Source organism: Sitophilus oryzae, unplaced genomic scaffold (genome assembly GCF_002938485.1).
Source record: "Sitophilus oryzae breed Bouriz unplaced genomic scaffold, Soryzae_2.0 scaffold_732_pilon_pilon, whole genome shotgun sequence".
In the NCBI taxonomy this organism is placed as follows: domain Eukaryota; kingdom Metazoa; phylum Arthropoda; class Insecta; order Coleoptera; family Curculionidae; genus Sitophilus; species Sitophilus oryzae.
Window position 1 is genome coordinate 380,751 of NW_022147343.1, and position 25,559 is coordinate 406,309.

General features: G+C 30.9%; 3 protein-coding genes across 4 annotated transcripts in view; 2 read left to right on the forward strand and 1 right to left on the reverse strand.

The window, feature by feature from the left end:
* The window catches only part of LOC115888336 (thyrotropin-releasing hormone receptor), a 185,692-nt gene extending 178,708 nt beyond the window's left edge, over positions 1 to 6,984 (forward strand). Inside the window, exons 4-8 of the mRNA XM_030908041.1 lie at positions 3,388 to 3,592; positions 4,719 to 4,893; positions 6,277 to 6,448; positions 6,505 to 6,585; positions 6,807 to 6,984. Of these exons, the coding sequence (XP_030763901.1) occupies positions 3,388 to 3,592; positions 4,719 to 4,893; positions 6,277 to 6,448; positions 6,505 to 6,585; positions 6,807 to 6,984 (811 nt within the window). The remainder of the gene's footprint in view (positions 1 to 3,387; positions 3,593 to 4,718; positions 4,894 to 6,276; positions 6,449 to 6,504; positions 6,586 to 6,806) is intronic.
* Positions 6,985 to 9,419: 2,435 nt separating this feature from the next.
* On the reverse strand, positions 9,420 to 19,480 carry LOC115888322 (synembryn-A). Of its 2 annotated transcripts, none has more exons than XM_030908008.1 (8): positions 19,395 to 19,480; positions 19,105 to 19,296; positions 18,831 to 19,019; positions 18,446 to 18,773; positions 17,627 to 18,250; positions 13,734 to 13,975; positions 12,417 to 12,554; positions 9,420 to 9,822 (listed from the first exon to the last, which is right to left on the reverse strand). In XM_030908008.1, the coding sequence occupies exons 3-8, from the start codon at positions 19,015 to 19,017 to the stop codon at positions 9,632 to 9,634; spliced, it is 1,710 nt and encodes a 569-aa protein (XP_030763868.1). In that variant the 5' UTR covers positions 19,018 to 19,019; positions 19,105 to 19,296; positions 19,395 to 19,480; the 3' UTR covers positions 9,420 to 9,631. The 2 variants fall into 2 exon arrangements, with proteins under 2 accessions (XP_030763868.1, XP_030763869.1); XM_030908009.1 differs by having other exon boundaries at positions 19,105 to 19,291; positions 19,395 to 19,477.
* Positions 19,481 to 19,963: 483 nt separating this feature from the next.
* The window catches only part of LOC115888344 (serine/threonine-protein phosphatase 2A 65 kDa regulatory subunit A alpha isoform-like), a 26,434-nt gene continuing 20,838 nt past the window's right edge, over positions 19,964 to 25,559 (forward strand). Inside the window, 16 exon segments of the mRNA XM_030908049.1 lie at positions 19,964 to 19,996; positions 19,999 to 20,049; positions 20,331 to 20,393; positions 20,396 to 20,560; positions 20,624 to 20,773; positions 20,830 to 20,919; positions 20,922 to 20,985; positions 20,988 to 21,028; positions 21,085 to 21,193; positions 21,253 to 21,494; positions 21,620 to 21,799; positions 22,213 to 22,336; positions 22,380 to 22,495; positions 23,433 to 23,518; positions 24,732 to 24,915; positions 25,147 to 25,231. Coding sequence (XP_030763909.1) covers positions 19,964 to 19,996; positions 19,999 to 20,049; positions 20,331 to 20,393; positions 20,396 to 20,560; positions 20,624 to 20,773; positions 20,830 to 20,919; positions 20,922 to 20,985; positions 20,988 to 21,028; positions 21,085 to 21,193; positions 21,253 to 21,494; positions 21,620 to 21,799; positions 22,213 to 22,336; positions 22,380 to 22,495; positions 23,433 to 23,518; positions 24,732 to 24,915; positions 25,147 to 25,231 — 1,783 coding nt within the window.

Below are 25,559 nucleotides of genomic sequence, written 5' to 3' on the forward strand. Positions count from 1 at the left end.
GTGTCACCTTGTATATTAATCAAACCACCCCAAATCACAGATCTAATCACTTGTGAACGTCCCTACATCCTCAGACTAATAAAAAACCATCCTGGATTAAATCAACAGAGAAAATCGTAAGTAACATTTTATATTTCATTAATTAGATTATTATATTGTTAATTCATATGCATTAGTACCTACTTCACTCGTTTATACTATGTCTTATGTATACAAATATAAGAGGAATGTCAAAAATAACTAATGATCTCTGCAAGAAAAATCTTTATGGGTATTTCGCCACTGCACTGCAAGAAAAATCTACAAAATAAAAATAGTTATTTTTTGTAAACACTTCTGCGTAAAACCTAAATGGACACTGCTTGTCAGAAGTGTTTACAGTAATAAAAATTTACTTAACAAAGAAAAAAATGCTTAACGTTTCAGAAAGTTTATGTCTTTCCGTCGTCGGAAGCAAAAATACAAAGAACAAAGAAAAAAACTATTTAAAATATTTAAAATTCAACTATTCAAAAGAACACTTTACTTTTTTAAAACAGATGCGTCTACAAAGAAACCGTTGTTCTGCTTAAGAAAAATGACATTACAAACAACGATTGTGTCACGTTTAGGTTTAACGCCAGAAGTGTTTACAAAAAATAACTATTTTATTTTGTAGATTTTTCTTGCAGTGCATTTTTTGGAGAGATGAATACATAGGTACACATAGGTATAGTCATTTTTTATAACTAATGATATATCAAAATAGGCATTATTATATTTCAATTCTAGTATTTTTTGACTTTACTCGTATATTTTAAAAATTTCACAAGCTTTTAACATAGAAAACAGGCTTCACACCGTACGTTTGGTAGATTAAATAAGTTTTAAATTAACTTTACAGGCAAGATTTCATTCGTTGATTGTGTTGCTTGTGTACCTTAAACTTTGCAGAAAGATAAGCTTGAAGTTGAAATTAGATTTGGTAGGTATATTTATCCCGAGTCAAGTTCTTGAGTCTTTGGAATTTACATCGAATGTTGTAGTGAAAAGGATTGGCTTAAATCTTGATAAGTATTCAGATCATGAGCGATTTTCTGAGATATGTAATATTTAAATTTCAACTTCTATTGTTCAGATGTTCTTTTAAAAAGATTTGTGTAGTTTAAATGAATTTTGAATTTCCTTTGTTGTTATTTAGTTTCATAAAATGTCATACAGAGGCGTCATTGTTCCTTTCTTTAGTGTAGAGGTAGTGAAAAATATTTTTTTTAAATTTAAATAACAGAACATCGCGTCAAAGTTCCCTAATGATTGTTTTTTAAAATAAAAATGTTCAACAAAGAAACTGGTCATCATAATCTGACAAGTTATGCACGAAACAGCGATTTTTTGTCATTGATCATGGAGTTTAATTGTAACCGAAATATCATCTTGGTTAAAAGTTCTGATTCATAAAGCTTCTTGTATGCTTCAAGTTTTAGCCACCTGTAAAGAACCTCAGTTAAATTTAAGATGTTTGTAAAAGCAGATCGTAAAGATTTTTTCTTTTACTTTGAATTTTGAATTCAAAGAATCTGATAACTTTTAATAAGGAGCTGCAATAATGGTAAGCGATCTGCGTGGTCTGGATTTTAACGTGTAAGACAGTGATGTAGACAGCTCAATGCATGGTAAATCAAATGTATTAAAAAGAGATAAAAGTTGGGTTGATACATTTCTTCTAAGCGGTATTGCAGGATTTTCCATCAAAATTTTAATTTTTCATAAATACACAAGTATGCGGTTATGAAAAATGTTATATCTAGGGTTGGAAATTTATTTTTCACAATTAGTTACTCATTCTACTACAGCTGTAATATATTATATTTAGCTTAAATATATTATCTTCATTTCAGTAGTATACATGAAAGTTTTTAAAATAGTTTATTTTTTCTACCCACATTTTCCTACAAACGTAAAAACCGGCAACACTGTATGCCGCTTTTTATTTTGTCTCTCTGTCTGTCACCGGTTATTTATATTTATCTCTGTTGCATGCATTAAAATATAGATCACGCAGATGAAGTGATTAGACCTATTATAGCCTGTTCAACACAGTGTTCTGTGTTCTGTGTTGAACAGACTATACTAGGTTTGGTCACTAGACTACTGCCTGACTTGTGTAAACAATCTGTTCACACAAGTCAGACACAATGGTGACAGTTGTGTCTGTCATTTTAATTCACAGCCAAATTGTATTTTCTGTTATTTTTTGGATGTTATCTGTCGAAATCTTCTATGATACGTTGGATATACTAAATGCTCGGTAGTTTTAAAATTTAAATTGGTATAACTTGATAATAAACAATTATAATTCTGAAATATTGTGTACTAAATAATAAATAAAATTAATGGAAGTTCCAAATTCATTTTGTATTCTACTGAATCAAAATCTGCCACATACAAAAAAAATATAATATATACTTTTAAAATATGATTTAATAATATATTTTTATACGATTTATTCAAATATACCGGGTGCATCTCAAAAGTGGCTCACCCCCTATAACTTTTTTATTTTTTCAGATAAAACAACGAGACTTGGTATGTTAGTATATGACATAAATTGGGATTGATTGACGTATTCAATTATTCTCGGTCACTTCCAGTTTTACCGGAAATGATTACAACTTTTGATTTTTAAATGGCACTCTCGGTTTTTCTCTACTTTATTCGATAGAAAATAATACTCTGAATCGAATGATATATCAAATGTCAATTTTTGACATAGTCACTCAAAAATTCTATTTTAAATTTCAATCTAGAGTGCCATGGCTGTGTTAAAAACACTCATTTTTAATCAAGGAGCCTTGGAAAAATATATTTGATCGTCTAATGTTTTTAGTGTCTTGTCCTGGCCGGTTAAAAGATGCCCAAATCGTATTTTTAATCATATCTCAATATTTTCAAATGGAACGAGGGTGGCTCGTTAGCATATTTGGAAAAAGCACTTTTTTACGAATAATTTGATACCACACACTTGGTATTTTGAGGTGGAAATAGTCGTTATGAACCGCATGTTACAATTTCAAATAAACCATATGCCAAAATGTCAAAAGTTGACATATGATATGTCATTCGATTCAGAGTTAACCGGAAGTGACCGATAACAATTCAATTCGTCAATAACCTAACATACCAAATATCTTTGTTTTATCTGAAAAAATAAAAAAGTTGTAGAGGTGAGCCACTTTTGAGACGCACCCGGTATATATAATTAAAATAAATATAGATTAAGTAAAACACAAAAAGAATATCTATTAAAGGTATAGTATTATAAACTTTCTTATTTTATAATAATTATTAATGTAGGTGTACTTACTATAAATTAATATTTTTACATAAAAAAAACTGTTTAATTTTTAGTCCAATTTTGGCAATCACCCAATACGGATCTGAGAAGTACTTTGACGGATCTGTGGTCTTCGTCTGCTTCAGCATGGTCGAAGATCTGCTGCCTTGCATCTTCTTCATCGGATCTGTCATCGTGTTCTTCATTTTTCCATTGGCCATACTCATATGCGTCTACGCTCTGATAGCTAGAACCTTGATGACACATCCTAATAATTTAGTAAGTTTATTATATCACTCACGAAGTAAAAAATCAATAACTGAGTAAAATGGAGTATACAGCTAAACCCTTTTATTAAGATAATAAAAAAAAATACTCTTTAATCTTTAATGAAATTCTTAAAGCTTTTTAATATAATTTAATTGTAGTAGATGTAGATGTAGATTCTATGGGAGGGGGGAAGATAATCACTGCGATCTTTCTTGAGTTATAACTCATTACACATTCTCAGGGCTTTGATAAAAGCCAATATCTAAGACGGTTCTTCAGAGGTTAGTTCTCCATCTCCAATTTCAGTCGTATCAAAGTTTATGGCATGAATGATTGTCGTCTCGGCGCACTCAGTGATGAGGTGTTCGGGTGTTTCCTCATTTTCCCCAATGAATCTGCATTTGCCGTTGTTTCTTAGCTTCAATCTACTGAGCCGTTCATTGAGGAAACTGTGTCCTGTTAAAAACCCGGTGACAATCCGAAGTTTGTTCTTACTTAAATCAAGGAAAATCTTTGATTTTTCTCGGTCGTAAATCCTGAGAAATTTCTTCGAGTGTCTTAGACCGTTGGGGAATTTTAGTAATTTAATTTACTTAGACCGGATGGTGTCTTTCAGGTTCTTGAGTTTCATTTTAATATATATAATAACTAATTTCTTTAATTTCTTTAATTTCTAACTTAAAATAATTTAAAATAACCTCATATTAAATAAAGCTTATTATTGAGCGCTAAAAAACCCTCGCTGTTGACGCGCTCTATAAATCAATACCTCTCTCTCTCTCTCTCTCTCCCTTTTCTAGCTAGATCGTTTGTTTTTTCATGACTTCCTAGCCCTTGGTGAGATGGCCCCCAGGCTAGGAGAACTTTATTTTATTTGCCTAATTTGTTCAGCTTCTCTAGGCTTTCTTTGACCAACTTTTAAATTGATTGTAGTAATTGTGTCATGAGAAAATTTGGGCCAAAAAGTATAACATGGCGCTTTTACACAGATTTTGTCAAAAATGGACTCTGATCTTTTCCCCCTGTCCCCTTCATATTATTTGATCTACCTATTACTTTTTTAGTTTGGTGTTTTGTGTTTGTGGGTTTTACTGAATTGAGTAAACCCTATTTTAGTATATTTTCTCTTTTTTAGGATGGTTTACAGAACAAAAGCGTTACAGTACCTAGTCAGAGCGTCATCAAATACAGGAAACAAGTAATGATGATGCTGGGTACTGTAGTGTTGGCATTCTTTATATGCCTGTTGCCATTTAGAGCTTTAACACTTTGGATCATCATCAGTCCTGCTGATTCTAATTTTAACATAGGTAAGTAGTATCATCCATTTGAAAAGATTAAACTAAACGAACATTTCTGAGGAAAAATTTCAAAATAAATTATATCTGCTTGAAAAATATTAAAAAAAATGTGTTATTTTGAAAAATGTGTTTAACAGGAATATGATTTCTAAAATTAAATATTATTGATTAGCTCATTTTTATTTTGTGTATAAAAATATCGGGTGCGTCTCAAAAGTGGCTCACCCCTATAACTTTTATTTTTTCAGATAAAACAACGATATTTGGTATGTTAGTATATCACATAAATTGGGATTGATTGACGTATTCAATTGTTATCGGTCACTTCCGGTTTCACCGGAAATGACTACAACTTTTGATTTTTAAATGGCACCCTCGGTATTTTTTTACTTTATTCGATAGAAAATGACACTCTGGATCGAATGACATGTCATATGTCAACTTTTGACATTTTCGCATATGGTTTATTTGAAATTCTAACATATGCGGTTCATAACGACAATTTGTCTCAAAATAACAAGCGTGTGTTATCAAATTATTCGTAAAAAATGATTTTTCCAAATAGGCTAATGAGCCACCCTGGTTCCATTTGAAAAAATTGAGATATGATTAAAAATACGATTTGGGCATTTTTTAACCGGCCACTAAAAACATTAGACGATCAAATCTATTTTTCCAAGGCTCCTTGATTAAAACTTAGTGTTTTTAACACAGCCATGGCACTCTAGATTGAAATTTAAAATACAATTTGTTTTTGAGTAACTATGACAAAAGTTGACAAATGATATGTCAATCCATTCAGAGTGTCATTTTCTATCGAATAAAGTAAAAAAATTCCGAGGGTGTCATTTAAAAATCAAAAGTTGTAGTCATTTCCGGTGAAACCGGAAGTGACCGAAAACAATTGAATACGTCAGTAAATCCCAATTTATGTCATATACTAACATACCAAATCTCGTTGTTTTATCTGAAAAAATGAAAAAGTTATAGGGGTGAGCCACGACTTTTGAGACGCACCCGGTATATATTTTATTTTTGATATTTTTCTTTTACTCATAAAAATTTTGTCTTTACTTTCATTTAAATACTTTTAAATTTTCTTTTCTTCTTGTCTATTTCTTTAGTTTCCCCTTTTTAGTTTTGTCATTCTCATTTAAGGCGTGTTTTCACGAATGACTTATTGAGTTCAAATAATGACTTGATCAGTTGTCTTGACTCGTCTAAACGCACTTTTACTTCTAATCTTTCGAAAATAACAAATTAACAAAAACTACATATTAGCGAAATATGAATTAAAGAATATATTGAAAAAATAATAAAATAATATTCATAAATATTATCAGTATGCAATTTTTTGAATATTAAAATGTGACTCAGATTAACTTTTTACAGGTTTGGAAACATACTACAACATACTCTACTTTTCAAGAATAATGTTCCACATCAATTCTGCCGTCAACCCTATTTTATACAACATAATGAGCTCAAAATTTCGAGGTGGGTTTTTGAAGCTCTGTGGCTACAAACAATTAAGGAGAAGATTAAGAAAGACTGAAATAATAAGGTACAACTTTTTACTTCTTCAATAATATGATAATTAATTTATTATATTTTTTTAAGGAAAAGCACCACTAGTTCTACAACACCCAGTAGTCAGCAAACATCAGAAAGCAGCCTCAAAAACACAAGAAACCAAAGAGGGTAACTACAGTATGTTTAAAATAATTTTCTGTCATTGAAGTTGCTGTCATAAGTATCTTAAAATCAAACATTGGTAGATTTTTATCTCGTTTTTAAGATGCCTTTATGTATAAACAAGATGCGTGGTCATTGACATCCACGAATTAATATTTTAACTTACACCATTATGCAACCAAACATACACATAGCCCTCTAACTTCAAAAGTTCTTTTATTTTTCAGGTATTCAAGTAGCCTGAAAGAAGTCAAAGAAAATCCCAAGGAAGAGGATGCTTTGACAAATTCTACAAAGAAAATGCCATGCAATTTGAACAAAAGTGTCTATATTAGAGCTCCTTTGCAAATCGTAGGTGGCGTTGCAGGACACAAATTAAATTTTGGAAACGAGATATACGTGTAAATTTATTATCATTATCCATAAAAATATTTAGAATTCATGTGAAATTTACCAAAAATTCTATTTTATATATGTAACGAATAAGTTTAAGACGATAGCATTTATATTTTAATTATTTGTTCATTTTGAGATTGTTTTACCGTTAGTTTTTAATGGATTTTTTGAATTTTAAAGAGAAGAACTATAGCCAAAGATCCTTATTTTCTAAACATTCCTGTCGGTCTGCCATATACAGTAAGATCGAAAAAAAAAACAGCGTCCAGTCAGCTTGGAAACGAATATCATGACATTCCCCACATATAATCTTACATATAAAATGACAGCGATTTTCATTTCATAGCCATAGCTGACGCCGTTTCTTTTTCGATCGTATTGTACTTAAAGAAATACATAATTAGTGCCAAATAAATGTAACACTAGATCAAAACCTATAAAGCTTTAATAAGTGTAAAATAATATTGTAAACTATAGAAACAAAACAGTTGTAGACAATAAAATAAGGTATACTGTCCTTATAACAGAAACGCTTATTAGAAACTTTCATACTTAAGTTTAATATACTTAAAAATAAAATAATATTGAATCTTTTCATAAAATACGTAATTTTGAATTTTACAAAGCATACTGATGATAAAAAAACTACCGTCACAGTCGCGTTTGAATTGATAATAGATATTTATTTCAAAGGCCACTCTGACTCTGTTTTTTTTATTTATTCATATTTGATCGTATATAACAATTGTTTAGTGTGTTTTTTACTCTAAAACCTTGAACAGATTTTTAAAATTAAATTTTCTATATTCAAGAATTTTTTGAAAACGAAAAATGTAATAATGATCCATATCAAAATAAAATTAATAAAAAAGAGGAAAACTAAAGCTATAAAAATACAAAAGACATTTTAAAACAATTCTAGTCAAATTATAAATTGTAATTTTTGTACTTTTAGAAATATTTTTTTATTTATATTTATTAAATTAATGTAATAAAAAATGTATGTATATTATATTAAATTTGATCTATGTTAGAAAATAAACAACATGTGTAAAGATATTTATAACATTTATTGATAAACATATTACTTTATATATGGTTAAAAATTACACTGATAGTTTCATAAAAAATATATTTTTAAAATTGAATTGTGTATTTATTTCACAGAATTGATTTTATGACAACTACATTATATCAGTGAAAAACAATATTTTCTACTCAATATATTATACAATATGATCGAAAAAAAACGGCGTCAGCTATGGCTATGAGATAAAGATCGCACGGCCATTTAAATATCGATTGTCATTTCAAAGCCAATTGGACGCCGTTTTTTCGATCATACAGAATTTACGGTAAAATTAAAATTTAAGAAACAATTACTATACAAATAAAAAACACTACCTATACAAAAATAAATAATGGAGATAAAATATTTCTTTGAATACTCTTATGTACAATAATATACATGGTGGCCCGAACTGTATTCCGGAAACTTCGGCTGCATATTCTACAGATAAATATAAGTAAAAAAGTTTGTATAAATGTATGTCCTGAAATGCTTAATTTCGAAGATTACAGGGTGTAGAAGTTTCATTTTTATATCGATTTTTTCCAAATAATTTCTGAAGTAACGTCAATATTTGGTTGGAAATTGGTGTCTGAGCGTTTTTTGACATGAGAAATTTGATTTTGATGTCAATATGACTCCTACTTGTACAGGGCGCCACCTACATATTTTTTTACTGGTTTGAGGAGTAATAACTTTTATTCCGTACTTGTATAAACTACTGAGTAAAAAATATACATTTACGACGTTTTTTAGGTAAAAAAAGGTCTCTTGGGAAAAATCGCTACGAGTAATGGTTCTCGAGATATTTGGAATCGAAATTATCAATAACTGTCATCATTAACATAAATTAAACATATTAATTAAATAGTTATTAGACCGAAATCATAAATTTAAAATGTTTTTGTGCCAAAGGTTCAACAGAAACTGTTTTATCATCATTTTCTCGAAGAAAAATTTATGATTAATTTAAAAAAATAAAAGTTCCCGAATCTACTCAACATGTTTATTTTTTGTCAATAATGACATGCATTGACTATTTCCATCCTAAATATCTTGGGAACGGTTACTCGTAGCGATTTTTACCAAGAGACATTTTTTACGTAAAAAATCAATCACGGAAATGTATATTTTTTCACTCAGTAGTTTTATACAGGTACGGACGAAAAGTTATTACTCTTCAAAACTGTTAGAACACATGTCGGTGGCGCCCCCTACAAATACGAGTCATATTGACATCAAAATCAAATTTCTCATGTCAAAAAACTCCCAGACACCAATTTTCATCCAAATAATGACGTTGCTTCAGAAATTATTTGGAAAAAATCGAAATAAAAATGAAACTTCTACACCCTGTATCTCCGAAACTAGGAATTTTAGGACATGCATTTATACGAACTGTTTTACTTATTTTTAACTGCAGAATATGCTGATGAAGTTTCCGGAATACAGTTCGGACCACCCTGTATGGTTAGACTAAAAGAACACCATCAAACAAGCTAAAAAGCTAAGCGTTGTTAAAAATGGATGAAATATGCAATAAAAATTACAGTTATATTAAGTTGACATTTTAAAAATTTATCAACTCTATTCTGTGTCGGAATCACTTTGGAGCTGTAGACTTTTCAATCCTTCCTGTAACTGCAGAACGTGCTCAATGGGTTGGGGTTTTCCATCAGGCCCAACCCTGCAAGGTAAGATTGTTCTTGATTCCAACAAATTATTCATAAGTTGCACCAGTTTCATAGCCTCATACTCCTTTTGTTCTTCTGACATTCCTGCATCAATTAAAAAAATAGTTAGCATAAATTTCTAAATCAGTAATAAACTAAAGACTGTTAAGCCATCGTTCAACGTTACGTTATCATTATTTGTCAAATATAAGTTTTAGTTAAGTTTCATATTGTTTAGAACATTTTAAGCACGTTCCTATATGACTGATTGAGCGAGTTCCGTTTTTTTTTCAGAATTTATTAATTTTTTCTTGAACTCTTAACCAGTTAGGATCGTTTTAGTTCCAATCCTTTGGACTGTTGAAATTCTTATTTCTAAAGCATCAACAACTCGCTATATGGCTGTATTATATCAAAACGCTACCAATTTGTATTTTACATAGGAATATTACACCTTTGCACTGAACTTACTTCATATAGGGCGCCCACGGGCCAAGAGTGTTCTACCAGCCAGCGTCTCTTTCTCGAGAAAAACAATTTATAAGCTTAGCAATGAGCTCTTGTTTATTTTGGTTAAATCTTTGAGGCATTTTTGCAACAAAAAAATTTGAATTTTGTTTTACAACAACAATAAAATTTTAATTTTGACATTGATCGATGTCCGCCAATAAAATTATAACCCCAAATCAAATGACAATGACAATTACTAAAAATAATACGCAGTAATTTACGAAATACCGTAATGACGTCACCAATCTCTTTCATCTGGTTGGCAAACTATTGAGAGAGTTCGACAATATATGACGTGACGTTAAATGATGGCTGAACATTCTATACTTAAAATTTTCTAAACAATATGGACTGATCTCAGACACACCCTAAAACACATATTTGATCCTAGATTATATATACTTACGTGGATACTTTGAATAAGAAGACTAAGGAAGGAGCATATCAAAAATCTTAGGTGCACCGCGATGGGCCTCAAATATGGCCGACTTAAATTCCGGTTTATCAGTGCCGTTCTAATTTTATTTAAAAAATGTAAAACTATGATGTACGGTAAACGTGGGGTAGACTCAATAATTTTTTTTATTATTTTACGTTGTGAATAAATGTTGGTAGTTATTAAAATTGTTATAAAAATATAAAATTCTATTAAAAATAGATAAGTTATAATAATATTTATAACCATAAACATCCGATACGCTACTGAAGCAGGTAAGTCAAATTGACGTATCTAAATTTTTTGACATCTAATCTTAGACAAGTAGTAAATAAAAGCAAAAATGCAAGAAAAAATATATAGTTAGTTAATTTAAGTGAAGTTCATAAATGATCGGTTTACTACACGTATGTATATTATATTTGAAGCACTTAGTAGCGAAAAGTTGTCCCATTATTTCACTCGATTTTTGCCGAGATCTACCGCACGCTACACAACCAACTATTTTAGAGTCTTTTTCGATAAATCGCGATAGTGTCACTGTTAATTTAAGTTCTACCACAATTTCTATCTAGATTTACTACATTTATACAACTATCAGTAGTAGAATAAATAATAAATAACATAAAATAAGCTCCGTAAAGACTGACAAATCCACAAAATTTCAAATCAAATTCAAATGTGTCAAATGAATCGTCAAACAGAACTGTCAAGGATCCCCACCCTAGAGTGCTTTTTCCGCCCACCATGCATGAATACGTGGATAGCATTATGCTCCTTCCTTAGTCTTCTTATTCAAAGCGTGGATAAATAAATCACTATGGAAACTGTTCCAAACATATCAACGACTTCAATTTATCTTCTTTTTTTGTTTTTTTGTTGCACACGCGGTGCTTCTACTCTATCTATCCTTGTCCTATCCCCCACGCGCCAAATTTGAACATTAATTTTAAAAATTTAATTTGTAAAATGCATATATTTGAACAATAATTGAATGTTACTGTCACATAAATTAAATTATATAAAAAATAAATTAGCCACTCCGTACGAATATCAATATTCTTAGGAAATCTAACCAGAAAGTATGCATGTGCGTGGTTTAATATACAAAAAAGAACAACTGAATACTTTACTTGCCTGTGAAAAGATAATTCGGGGACATTTATATTATAATTTCCACACACCAAACACTTTCTTGTCATTTTTACGAATATTTACCCCAAAATTAAAACCCAACGAATAAAAACTAGAAATATAATTGCACAAACTTAAAATTAACTTCTCACTGAACACACTTGCATCCTTGGCTATATAAAAGCGGTCGATAAAAGAGTAATTAGTACAATGTTTAAACTAAAAAACGCAAAAAACAAGCGTCGTTACACAATGGAAATAACATTATGACATATGATTTTGACAAGATTATGACAATATGATGACAATGAAAAGTTAGTTTCCATAACAATGTATAATTTGTACTTTCTAAACCGGATAAAATTGTGATTATTTTGGAAATACGTGCAAGTTTTAGTACGCATGCGCAAAGTAATGTCCTCGGAAAAGACAAAACCACTGAACGTTTCATAAGTTCAATAAAGAAGGTTTGAAAATGGCATGTCGTGATGTTGGAGACATATTTTTGATATTTGACAAATAATGGGGACATAACGTTGAAAGATCGCTGAATAGTCTTTACATTGAAAAGATGAGAGTAAATCAATTAACTGAGTAAATCAGTAATAAACTACAATACCTTCCATTGGATCAGGGTGTGGTTGATCCAAGCATCCCAACACTGGATTGATAAGATGCTTCTGACCTGCGTATTCTTCTGTCTCACTGTCTTCATTGTCTGAGCTAAAGTTTTCTTCATCCTCGTCTTTTTTACCTCCTGCAGTCATTATTAAAAAGAAGTAGTTTCATAATATAATCAATATTACATTAAAAACCTATATGCTAATTTTATACAGGGTGGTCCGAACTGTATTCCGAAAACTTCGGTTAGGTCGATTTTTTCCAAATAATTTCTGAAGTAACGTCCACATTTGGTTGAAAATTGGTGTCTGGGAGTTTGTTGACATGATAAATTTTATTTTGATGTCAATATGACTTTTATTTGTAGGAGGCGCCACCTACATGTGTTTTAACTGTTTTGAATAGTAATAACTTTTCGTCTGTACCTGTACAAAACTATTGAGTGAAAAAATATACATTTCCGTAACTTTTTATGTAAAAAATGTCTCTTGGTAAAAAACGCTACGAGGAACCGTTCTTAAGATATTTAGAATGGAAATAGTCAGTACATGTCATTATAGACAAAAAATACGTTAAGTAGATAGTTATTTCACTGAAATAATAAATTTGGGAAATTTTTATTTTTTTAAATTAAACATATATTTTTCTGCGAAAAAATGATGATAAAACAGTTTCTGTTGAACTTTTGGCACAAAAACATTTCAAGTTTATGATTTCAGTCTAATAACTATTTAGCCAACATGTTTAATTTATGTCAATGATGACAGGTATTGATATCTTCGATTTCAAATATCTCGAGAACCATTAATTGTAACAATTTTTATCGAGACACCTTTTTTACGTAAAAAACGTCGTAAATGTATTTTTTTTACTCAGTAGTTTTATACAGGTATGGACGAAACGTTATTACTCCTCAAACCAGTTAAACACTATATATGTGGCGCCCACTACAAGTAGGAGTCGTATTGACAGCAAAATCAAATTTCTCATGTCAAAAACTCCCAGACACCAATTTTGATCCAAATATTGACGTTACTTCAGAAACTATTTGAAAAAAATCGAAATTAAAATGAAACTTCTACACCCTGTATCTCCGAAACTAAGCATTTTAGGACATACATTTATACGAGCTTTTTTACTTATTTTTATCTGCAGAATATGCTACCGAAGTTTCCAGAATACAGTTCGGACCACCCTGTATATGATTAAGTAATATTATAGCCTAAGTTTATGCATGATTTGACTTTATATGGAATAAAGCTTTACGTAAATTTCAGTTTTTTAATTTTCTAAACGAAATAACTGACTCACTCACCTAAAAGACCTCTTTGGGCAAACAGACCAGCAGCGTTGCCATATCCAGTGTATTTAATCATTCTGTCAACGTTGCACTTGCAAAGAACAAACAGTAGTTCGGCTACTAGATCCCTGATTTGTGTAATAGGTGTTGTCAGCAATTTACACAATTTACCCCTTAAAGTATCTGTGTTCTCAGGTCTATTATCCACATCTTTCAATGGCGGAAGAATATGAAGTCTGAGGTATTTTCTGATAGGTCTATATAAAGTTTTCATTAGAAATATTTTTCAAAATATACTCCCGGCAGAAAATTCCGCCACCCTAAAAATTTGACTAAGTTTGATGTTTCATAACTTTTTATTTTGTAATCCGATTTTTATGATTATGGTAACAGTGTGAAGAGAAATTTATTGGCATTATTTTTTATTATTTTAATGGCTTATATTCTTCGGTTAGGTGGGTTTATACAGGGGTAAACCAAAACGGGTAATTCAAAACACCCTGGGCATTTTGGATAAAAAAACACTTTCCGGTAATCTTAAGCCGCGTCCAAGCTAAGCGAACGAAACGTTCGCGAACATATATAATTAAACAGATATTAAGTGAAAATTGTGAGATAGGTAGATAAAGCCAACAAGTACAGCTAGCCTAGGTGGCAATGTACATCCTGTACAAATTGTAACGTATCTATAATATGATCTGGGTACAACCCATTTTTTATTTTAAATATAACAATCATTGTATTAAAAAATATAATTTGTCTAACACTTAGTAAGTTTGTTTCATTTAACATGTCTTTTATCCTTTTATATCTATTACACCCTAAGATACCTCTTAAGACACAGTTTTGCTTTTTTTGAAGTATATCAATATTTTCCTTACTAAACATAAACATTATGGTAGAACAGTAGTCTAGATGTGGTAAAATTATAGTTTTATAAATGAGCAGCTTAGTCCAGCTACTTAATTCATTTCCTATTCTACATATTAGATTGACTTTTTTTTTTCATCAATATTTTCACTTTCAAAGTACAGAATAGTGTCATCGGCAAATAATTGAATTTTACACTTTTTAACCACTTTTACTATATCGTTTATATACAGTACAAACAAATCAGGGCCCAGCACAGTTCCTTGCGGAACTCCATTGTCATTCACCAACACTGAAGATACTACATTATTATATTTGGTTACTTCTGATCTCCTTAGTAAATACTCTGAGAACCATTTTAGCACATTCTGTCCAAAATTGTATTTTATTAGTTTCTTTATCAGAAGATCTCGATTTATAGTTTCAAATGCGCGGCGAAAGTCAATGAACATTATACCGACAAATTTCTTTTTCCCAATCACATTTTTCCAGCTGGAAATTACTGATTGTAGAGCACTTTCACAGGAATGTTTCTTTCTAAACCCAGCTTGAACTGGAGTAAGGATTTTATTGTCTTCCACAAATTTTCTCATTTGATCACTCACCACTGTTTCTAAAAGTTTTTCACATGTAGACACCATATTGATTGGACGAAACTCATCACACTTGTTGGTATTATTAACTTTTTCTATTGGTATTATCATTGATGTTTTCCACTCTTTGGGGAAGCAACCTTTTTCTAAACTGGTATTAATGACTTCTAAAAAGCGATGATCAATTACTTCAAATGAGCTCTTGAGGATCTTTGTATTGATTCCTTCAGTACTACTTTTTGTGTCTTTCATACCTCCGACAACACTCTTCAGCTCTGTAAATGTTTGTATTTGGAAACTTTCAAAATGTTTTTTTGGACTCTATATTTTTTAATATATCTTCAATGTCTTCTATTCCTCCTCCCACGTTTTTCACGAGAAAATCTATACTCTCTATAAAGTAGTTATTAAATTTTTGTGCAATTATTTTATTGGCAGATTCCAATTTCCCATCAAAATTAATACCTTTATTGTTTTTACTTTTATTTTTATTTGAAATAATACTTTTTAAACTTCTCCACATTTCCTTAGAATCCCCCTTACATTCATCAATATTTTCATGATAGTATGCCTGCTTCCTATCTTTTATTATTTGAACAACGGCATTTCTTTTTTGTTTAAACTTAGTCCAATCTTCTACATCTCCCGTTATTATTGCTCTTTTGTAAAATCTATCACGTTCCGTGATTTCCATTCTTATTTCTGAAGTCCACCATTTTTATTACCCCATTTATTGGTAGTTATTCTTTCCTTGAGTGGAGCATGTTTATTTAAATTCTCCATTATGCCCTTCACCAAACAATTCGCCATTATGTCAATATTTCCATTACCATCCGGCCACGCCATATCCATAAGATCTAACTGGAATTCTAGCTCATTAAAGTTCCTCATATCTCTATAAATTTCTTTATTTTGTCCAAGTTCTGTAGAAGGAAGGTTCACAGTAAGTATTGAATGATCCGCTATTTTTGGTGTATGATGTATCTGATGGTTAACTTCTTTATCATTTGTTATTATAAGATCAATTGTAGCACTAGTTGGAGTAATTCTTGTAAAATTTTGTACAATTTGGGACAATCCACTTCTTTCTATTATATTGTTCAGTTTTTTTGAATAGTATGTTTCCTTTGCTAGATTTATGTTTAGATCTCCAATTAAAATAAATGATTCCGATTTTATGGCATAATTATTTAGAACTTCCTCCAATTTATCCAAAAAAGCACTATGACTTGAGTTTGGGGAGTGGTAAACATTTATGATAGTAAATCTATGCCACCCAACACTCAAACTGACTCCCACCAGCCACAAATTTTTCTCAACCACCTTATTTATCACGGTTTTAAAGCGCATCTCCTCCCTAATGTAGATTAAAGCACCTCCTGTGTGTCGGCTCGATGATAGTGCATGTGTTACATTGTACCCATCAATTTTGACTTCATTTTCAAGTATTTCCCCAGTTATACGAGTTTCCGTCAAGCAAATCATTATAGGCTTCCACTGATTTACCACCCACTGTAATTCTGTTTTGTGTGCAGTCAAACTTTCAATATTTAAATACATTAAATTGTGATTTTTTAATTGCTATTTATGATTGCCTAATATATCAGGGTCTCAATAGATCACTCTCATCTGTAGTTGTTGAAAAACTCTTTTGTAAGCTTTACAATTTCTGTTAAATGCAGTATGTTTAATATCAATGTGGGGAATTTTTAAAACTTCTTTTGCATATTTACAATTTACACATATTTCATTTTTACTTTTACATACCTCTATTTTGTGATGTTCGCTACATTTGGGGCAAATTATTTCATTGTTTTTACAAAATCCCGACATATGGCCAAATTTCCAGCATTTGTAGCACTGAATAACGTTAACATGATCAAAAAATCTGCATTTTCTCCACCCAATGTGTAGCACTTCTCTTTTAGATATCTGTTTATATGTGTTTAAGTCTACTTCCAATATCACAGAGTGTGACCTGTTAAAAAAACCACCCCTATTGCTCAAAAACCGCAAGGGGAAAATTTCCGATTTTGTTTATCTTACACTCAGAAAACGGTCGCTGACAAACTCTGAAAAAATCAGCTTGCCCATATTTTTTTTTTTCAAATGACACTTGTTTAAGACTCGCCCTATATAAGCCATTAAAATAATAAAAAATAACGTCAGCAAATTTATCTATAAACTAATACCATATTCATAAAAATCAGATTACAAATTAAAAAGTTATGAAACATCAAACTAAGTCAAAATATTAGGGTGGCGGAATTTTGTGCAGGAGAGTTTATTAAGATTTAATACAGGGTGGTCTGAATTGTAATCAGAAAACTTTGGCAGTATATTCTGCAGATAAAAATAAGTAAAAGAGTTCGTATAAAATTATGTCTTAAATTTTTTTAATGCCTGAGTTTCCTGAATACAACTCAGACCACCCTGTATACTCACCGGTGAGCTGTAGTTCCCTTAAGCAGCACTGTTAAAATCGGCGAATAAACCTCCAATTGTTGAGTAACACTTAAAGCGACCTTATCATTGAACTTAGCTTCCAAAAACATTAACATTTCATAAAAAACAATCATGTTGTAATTCTCAAACTTCAAGCTTTTCAATAGCGGCTTTGATTTGTCCACTGGCATCATCAACTCACTGTAACACACCGCCGGTATGTTAGTCAACAAATTGATGATATCATTTCTCAAGTCCCATGTTCTCTCGAGTGTTATTGTGGAAGCCAAAAGATAGTTTCTCAAAAGGCCAATAAGGATATTATATTGTTGAATACTTTTGGAATCTGTGCCACATTTTAATGTTATATTAAACATGCATTTTAAGGTTTCGCAGACAACTTCGGCTTTTTTGTCGTCGAGTATTGCCGGCAGTTCGGGTGATTGGGCTATACTTTCAGCTGCTTCTTTAAGTACTACTCTTAAAACGTTTATAAGAACATTTAAACCATCCAACTCTTTCTCGAGTTTTTCTCTCACTGGTACTGATAAGGCAGACAATAAAAATAGTAGTTTAACATCATAAAATTTTATAACATCTGAGATATGTGCGGAATCATACAATCTTGAATAAAAAAAATTGGTAAAAAAGGAATTAAATAGGGTGAATATGCCAGTGGTCAGACAGTTTAAAAGAAGCTGAGTTTAAATTGTTGAGTAGCAATATATGTTTTCTAGACTATATATGTTTTGTCCAACCACTGGTGTATGTCCGACTACTGGCATATTCACCCTACTTCAAAAATAAAAAAATTGATACCTTATACGATTGACTAGTTTATCCAGCAAACCATTACTTAGAGAAGCTTCAACTAATGGTTTGCTACTAAACACGGTATTCCAAAGAACCTTCTGACCCTCCTCGATCCTACACAGAGTGTCCTCATCATAATTAAATTCGTTGTCGTTTAATCCAATATTTTTTAATATTAAACTAATCCATTCATCGTTCACCAAATCATTAACAGATCCTTTGTCTCTGCTAATAATGCGAAACACAGTAAATACAATGGCAAGGAGGTCATTGTCGTTAGCACCTGTTGCAAGTTTTGTTAAGCTATTCCACAATTTCGCTCTTAAGCCATGTTCTACAAAAATCATTATCAATAATACCCATATGTACATATACTCAATTGAAATCAAACCCTTTAGTTCTTCAATATTAAACTGCTCATTTTCCTTAACTACAAAGTTAATGAGAGCCTGTCCATAGAGTGGTTTATCGTTTTGTTCTATTCCTGTTATGATATTTTGGATGTTTTCTCTGGTTGACACTGATAAATTTGGTTGATATTCTTGAAGTTGGTATTTTACATCTGTTGCTTCACTCATCGCTGAAAGATGTATAAATGTTGAATAAATGTTAAAAAGCAATCATAAAGCTAAAAGTGATTAGTATGCTTTTAAAACTGAATTTACCTAATAACTCTAAAGTAACTCGATTTAACAAAGAAACAGGCCAACAGCTCCTTAATATTAGTACCTAAGTAGCTTTACAAGAGTTTTTGTGTACCACGAGAAAAAGTTTTATTGGACCCTTTTTTATTTAAAAAATTTATCCCTTTATTGTCCTTGAAAAAGGTAAACAAATCACACCCAAAACAATCTAACCTACAAAAGTCAATGTCATCATTTTTTAATTTTTTTATAATTACAAAATAGTATAAATTAGAAAGTATTGCAAATAAACGAAAAAACGCAATCATTACCATTACACGTTAGCATATTCGGTAATACCGTATATTCTGTGCATTACATATTTTCGATTATAGCCATTATAGGTTTTAAATAAATGCATTTTACAGGAATCTATAAAAATATATTTTTGTGCCCCTCGTTCTTCTCTGTTTTATCACATTCCTTAGTAAATAAAATACACTTTGAAGAATGCTTTGTTTATAAATAATTCAAATAAATCTAGTCTGAACTAAATTACTTTGATCATGGTTAAAAGTGGTTAAAAAATACTAAATAAAATTAAAAAATATATAATAAATATATCCCATATTCAAATACCCCGCTCTTTTCAAATGTCACTTTTTTAACTAGCATTAGCAGCGCCCTCTCATCCATGCCAAAAAGACTGCAAAATAAGACAAGACCGCTCGTTGAAGTTTCATCGACCTTTAAAATTTGTAAGTAAATCTCCACACGTTTTATCCAATTTTGGCTAATAACGGAGTTGCTAAAGCGATCTGCCACTTCGTTATATAAGGAACGCGTTCTTAAAATCGAATAAAAACGACGATATCGATCTCCACTGGACTCGGCCTCTACAATGGCAGCCAGCGATTCTGCGGGCGACGATTCTTTTTGTATCCCATCGCCGTCCTAATTGATGAACTCAAAAACGAAGATGTTCAGGTAAGTTTTTACGAAGTCTTTAATTACCCCTGTTAAAATGATCAAGAGTTCATTTTTATCCAAAAAAAAAAAATCAATTCAATGCTCCATATTTTTATCTGAAGTTTACACCTGTATATTTTTTTGGGAAAAATGACTAATAAGTTATTATTTATTGAAATTAAGTGTCCGTTATCGGATTATTCATGAGTATTTATTTTATCTTCATTTTTACACATTCTCAAATTAGTGATCATAATAAATACGTTATTACTAATTAATAATTTGTTTATATTTTTTAGCTACGTTTGAACTCAATTAAGAAATTATCAACTATAGCACTTGCCCTTGGAGTTGAAAAGAACTTCGAACTGAATTGATACCATTTCTAACTGAAACTATTTACGATGAAGATGAAGTTCTCTTGGCTCTAGCCGAACAATTAGGCCAATTTATAACGTTAGTAGGGGGCCCCGAATATGCTTATTGTCTTTTGCCACCCCTAGAGAGCTTAGCTACTGTAGAAGAAACAGTAAGACATTTTTTTTATTAAGAAAAAAAAACATTTTGTTACCTATCTGTTTAAATTTTTTAGGTTGTTCGTGACAAAGCAGTCGAATCTCTTAGAGCTGTAGCTCAACAACATAGCCCTGCCGATTTAGAGACACATTTCGTACCTCTAGTACAGAGATTGGCAGCTGGAGACTGGTTCACTTCCAGAACTTCAGTGTGTGGACTATTTTCAGTAATAAATTATATTTTGTTTTAAAAGAGTCTGTTATAATACAGTAAATATTTTAGGCTTGCTATCCCAGAGTATCTTCTACTATTAAGAATGACTTACGAGCTCATTTCAAACTGTTATGTCAAGATGATACACCGATGGTTAGATAAGCTGTGCAGCGGCTACAAAACTAGGAGAATTAGCTCAGGTGGTTGAATTGGAATACTTAAAGTCTGTTTGATACCAATGTTTGTAAATTTGGCACAGGATGAACAGGTTATTGCTGACTTATTCTCAATTTGGTGTTTTTTTGTTTAACATGTTTATTTTAGGACTCTGTAAGACTTCTTGCAGTCGAAGATTGTGTCAGCATTATTGCTACATTGTTGCCTCAAGAAGATGTAGAGCAACTTGTAATGCCAACTTTAAGACAATGCACAGGTATTATTGCATTCTTATTATTTTTGTTAGGTTAAACTTTAAAATTTTGATTTTTTTAGGTGATACATCTTGGAGAGTACGCTACATGGTGGCTGACAAATTTACAGAACTCCAAAAGGCAGTGGGACCAGAAATAACTAGAACAGACCTGGTTCCTGCCTTCCAGACTCTTCTCAAAGATAGTGAGGCTGAAGTTAGAGCTGCAGCGGCTAACAAAGTGAAAGATTTCTGCCAGAGTTTGGACAAAACCCACCAAGAGAACATTATCATGACAAATATATTACCTTGTGTGAAAGAATTGGTAAGTTTTTCTAATTTTACATGCAGGGGAAGTGTTTACATTTTTATTTCAAGTTTACATCTAGGTTGCTGTTCATTAATTTTTCTATAAATATTTATTATATTAATCTAAGTGTGTTTTTCTAGGTTGCTGATCCAAATCAACACGTTAAATCAGCTCTGGCATCAGTTATAATGGGCCTGAGCCCCATTTTAGGCCGCCACAATACTATTGAACATTTACTGCCCCTCTTCCTGACACAACTCAAAGATGAATGTCCAGAAGTTAGACTGAATATCATTTCAAATTTGGATTGTGTAAATGAGGTATGTTTTGAGAATAATTTTGTTTATTTGACTATGTTACACCACTTGACCCTAGTGGTGTAAAAATGAGACGCTCCATATTTAGGTAAAAAATGAGACATTCAAATAAAACATCGGTTTTGAGAAATATTTAGGTTTGTTACTATTAATTTAGTTTGTTACTATTAATATTTTAATGTCACTTATTAACTACATAATTTTCTTCATTTTTAATTTAATATATGTAAGTATTTTACACTTTCAGTTTATAAATGTTGTTTACGTGTAAAAAACTATTTATTACTTTTTCAACATTTTAAACTACACTTTTTCAAACATGTTCTTCAAATCTTGCAATTTAATAGCTGTTAGTAAGAAGTTTCACTTCAAATATGCGCACATAGTGCACACAGTAATTTTTTAATTTTTTTTAGGTTATTGGTATACAACAACTATCTCAGTCCCTACTACCAGCAATAGTCGAACTGGCTGAAGACTCTAAATGGAGAGTAAGGTCCGCTATCATCGAGTACATGCCCTTGTTGGCTGGCCAGCTTGGTAAGTGATCCAAGAATTCGTATTTATTATTTTTTAATGATAGCTGGTGATTTAGGCAGGGAATTCTTCGACGAGAAACTGAACGCGCTGTGCATGACGTGGCTGATGGACCACGTGTTCGCCATCCGCGAGGCCGCCACCCTCAACTTAAGAAAGCTGGTGGATCAGTTTGGGGCCGAATGGGCCGAAACCACCATCATTCCTAAGGTGTTAGCCATGGCAAGAGATCAAAATTATTTATACAGGTAACAATAAATATTTTAATAATTGTTAGACTTTAATATTTTGTAAGAATGATATTTTTTAATTTGATTTTTTTTATATATTTATTTTTAAATACGTTTTAATTTTTTTTTATATTTATAAAATCATCCACTGTTTATAAAATGATCTACTGTTTATAAAATCATCCACCGTTTTACAGAATGAACCACTGTTTATAAAACCATCCACTGTTTTATTAAATGGTACACTGTTTATAAAATGATCCCCCTGTTTATAAAATCATCCACTGTTTATAAAATGATCCACTGTTTATAAAATGATTCACTGTTCATAAAATCATCCACTGTTTATAGAATGAACCACTGTGTATAAAACCATCCACTGTTTATAAAATGGTACACTGTTTATAAAACGATCCACTGTTTATAGAATGAACCACTGTTTATAAAACCGTCCACTGTTTATAAAATGGTACACTGTTTATAAAATGATCCACTGTTTGTAAACAATCCACTGTTTATAAAATGATCTACTGTTTATAAATGATGCACAGTTTATAAAATATCCAATTTATAGAATGAACCACTGTTTATAAAACCATCCACTCTTTATAAAATTGTACATTGTTTATAAAATGGTACACTGTTTATAAAATGATCCACTGTTTATAGAATGATCCACTGTATAAAATCATCCAGTGTTTATAAAATAAGCCAATGTTTATAAAACCATCCACTGTTTATAAAATGATCCACTGTTTATAAAATAATCCACTGTTTGTAAAACCATCCACTGTCTATAAAATGATCCACTGTTTATCAAATGATTCACTGTTATAAATTTATCCAGTGTTTAAAAAATAAGAAAGCTGGTGGATCAGTTTGGGGCCGAATGGGCCGAAACCACCATCATTCCTAAGGTGTTAGCCATGGCAAGAGATCAAAATTATTTATACAGGTAACAATAAATATTTTAATAATTGTTAGACTTTAATATTTTGTAAGAATGATATTTTTTAATTTGATTTTTTTTATATATTTAATGGTTCACTGTTTATAAAATCATCCACTGTTGATAAAATGATCTACTGTTTATAAAATAATCCAGTTTATAGGATGATCCATTGTTTATAAAATGATTCACTGTTTATAAAATCATCCACTGTCTATAAAACCATCCACTGTTTATAAAATGGTACACTGTTTATAAAATGGTACACGGTTTATAAAATGATCCACTGTTTATAGAATGATCCACTGTTTATAAAATCATCCAGTCTTTATAAAATTATCCACTGTTTATAAAACCATCCACTGTTTATAAGATGATCCACTGTTTATAAAATAATCCATTGTTTATAAAACCATCCACTGTTTATAAAATGTAAAATGATGCACTGTTTATAAAATCATCCAGTGTTTATAAAATAATCCACTATTTATAAAACCATCCACTGTTTATAAAATGATCCACTCTTTATAAAATGATTCGCTGTTATAAAATGATCCACTGTTTATAAAATCATCAACTTTTATAAAATCATCCACTGTTTATAAAATGATCTACTGTTTAAAAAATAATCCAGTTTATAGGATGATCCATTGTTTATAAAATGATTCACTGTTTATAAAATCATCCACTGTTTATAAAATCATCCACGGTTTATAAAATCATCCAAAGTTTATACAAATCATCCATTGTTAATAGAATGATCCGCTGTTTATAAAATGTTCCACTGTTTATAAAAGCATCCACTGTTTATAAAATGATCCACTGTTTATAAAACGATCCACTGTTTATAAAATGGTCCACAAATCCAAGCATCTTATAAGCTCCAAGCCTTGTTAACAATACATACCTATATAGTGATAATTAAATTTCAAGCTGGTCCGTAGGTTTAGATCCCTCAGATTTGTACATTTAGTTTTTCTCGTTAAAATTTGATTATTAATATTATGGTAATTATTCTCGATTCTCGGTAAAATTAATTGTACGTGTAAGACATTGTACTGCACATCCCAATATTTAGAAAATTAGAATGTGGCAATTCCAACAAAATTGTTAAACTTTCAACATTTTTTTTAACCCAATATTTACGGAGATAGCTATTGGCTAAAATATACCTGAACACTTTGTACTTTAGAGTTATCCTATTATATTTTTTTTTCAGAATGACCTGCTTGTTCTGTATCAACGTTTTGGCCGAGGCCTGCGGCAGCGACATAACAACCAGATTACTTCTACCGACCGTTCTCAGTATGGCAAACGACAAAGTGGCCAATGTCAGATTTAACGTGGCCAAAACCTTACAGAAAATCGCACCACAGCTCGATCAAGCAGTTATACAACCCCAGGTACAGCTTTTATTTAAATTATTGGTTCTTTTAAATTATTACAGTCATCTGTTTCATTGAAAACATTGTTTGAAGATTTTTTTGTCTAATTTTCGTTTTAAATTTATTTTTCTGAAATTTTGTTATGTACTTGCTATAATAGAGGTGCGATCAAAATTTAAGAGAATTAAATAATAGATTTTTACTTATATTATTGCTAAAATTATTGTTATATTGTATGTTTTGTTTTAGGTTAAACCAATTTTAGATAAGTTAAATATGGATGTGGATGTGGACGTCAAATATTCAGCGTCTGAAGCCATTTCAGGCATAGCCGGTAAGTGTTAAGAAAATATAATAAGGAGAAATTTAAAAAATGTCTATACCTATGTGGCGGATTCATCTCTCCAAAAAAATCCTTTATGGGTATTTCGCCACTGCACTGCAAGAAAAATCTATAAAATAAAATAGTAATTTTTTGTAAACACTTCCGCGTTAAACCTAAACGGACTCTGCTTGTCAGAAGTTACGTTTACAATAATACAAATTTGCCTAACAAAGAAAAAAATGCTTAACGTATCGGAAAGTTTATCTCTTTCCGTCGTCGGAAGCAAAAAAAAAACAAAGAATAAAGAAAATTTTTTTTTTTTTATTTTTTTTAACAG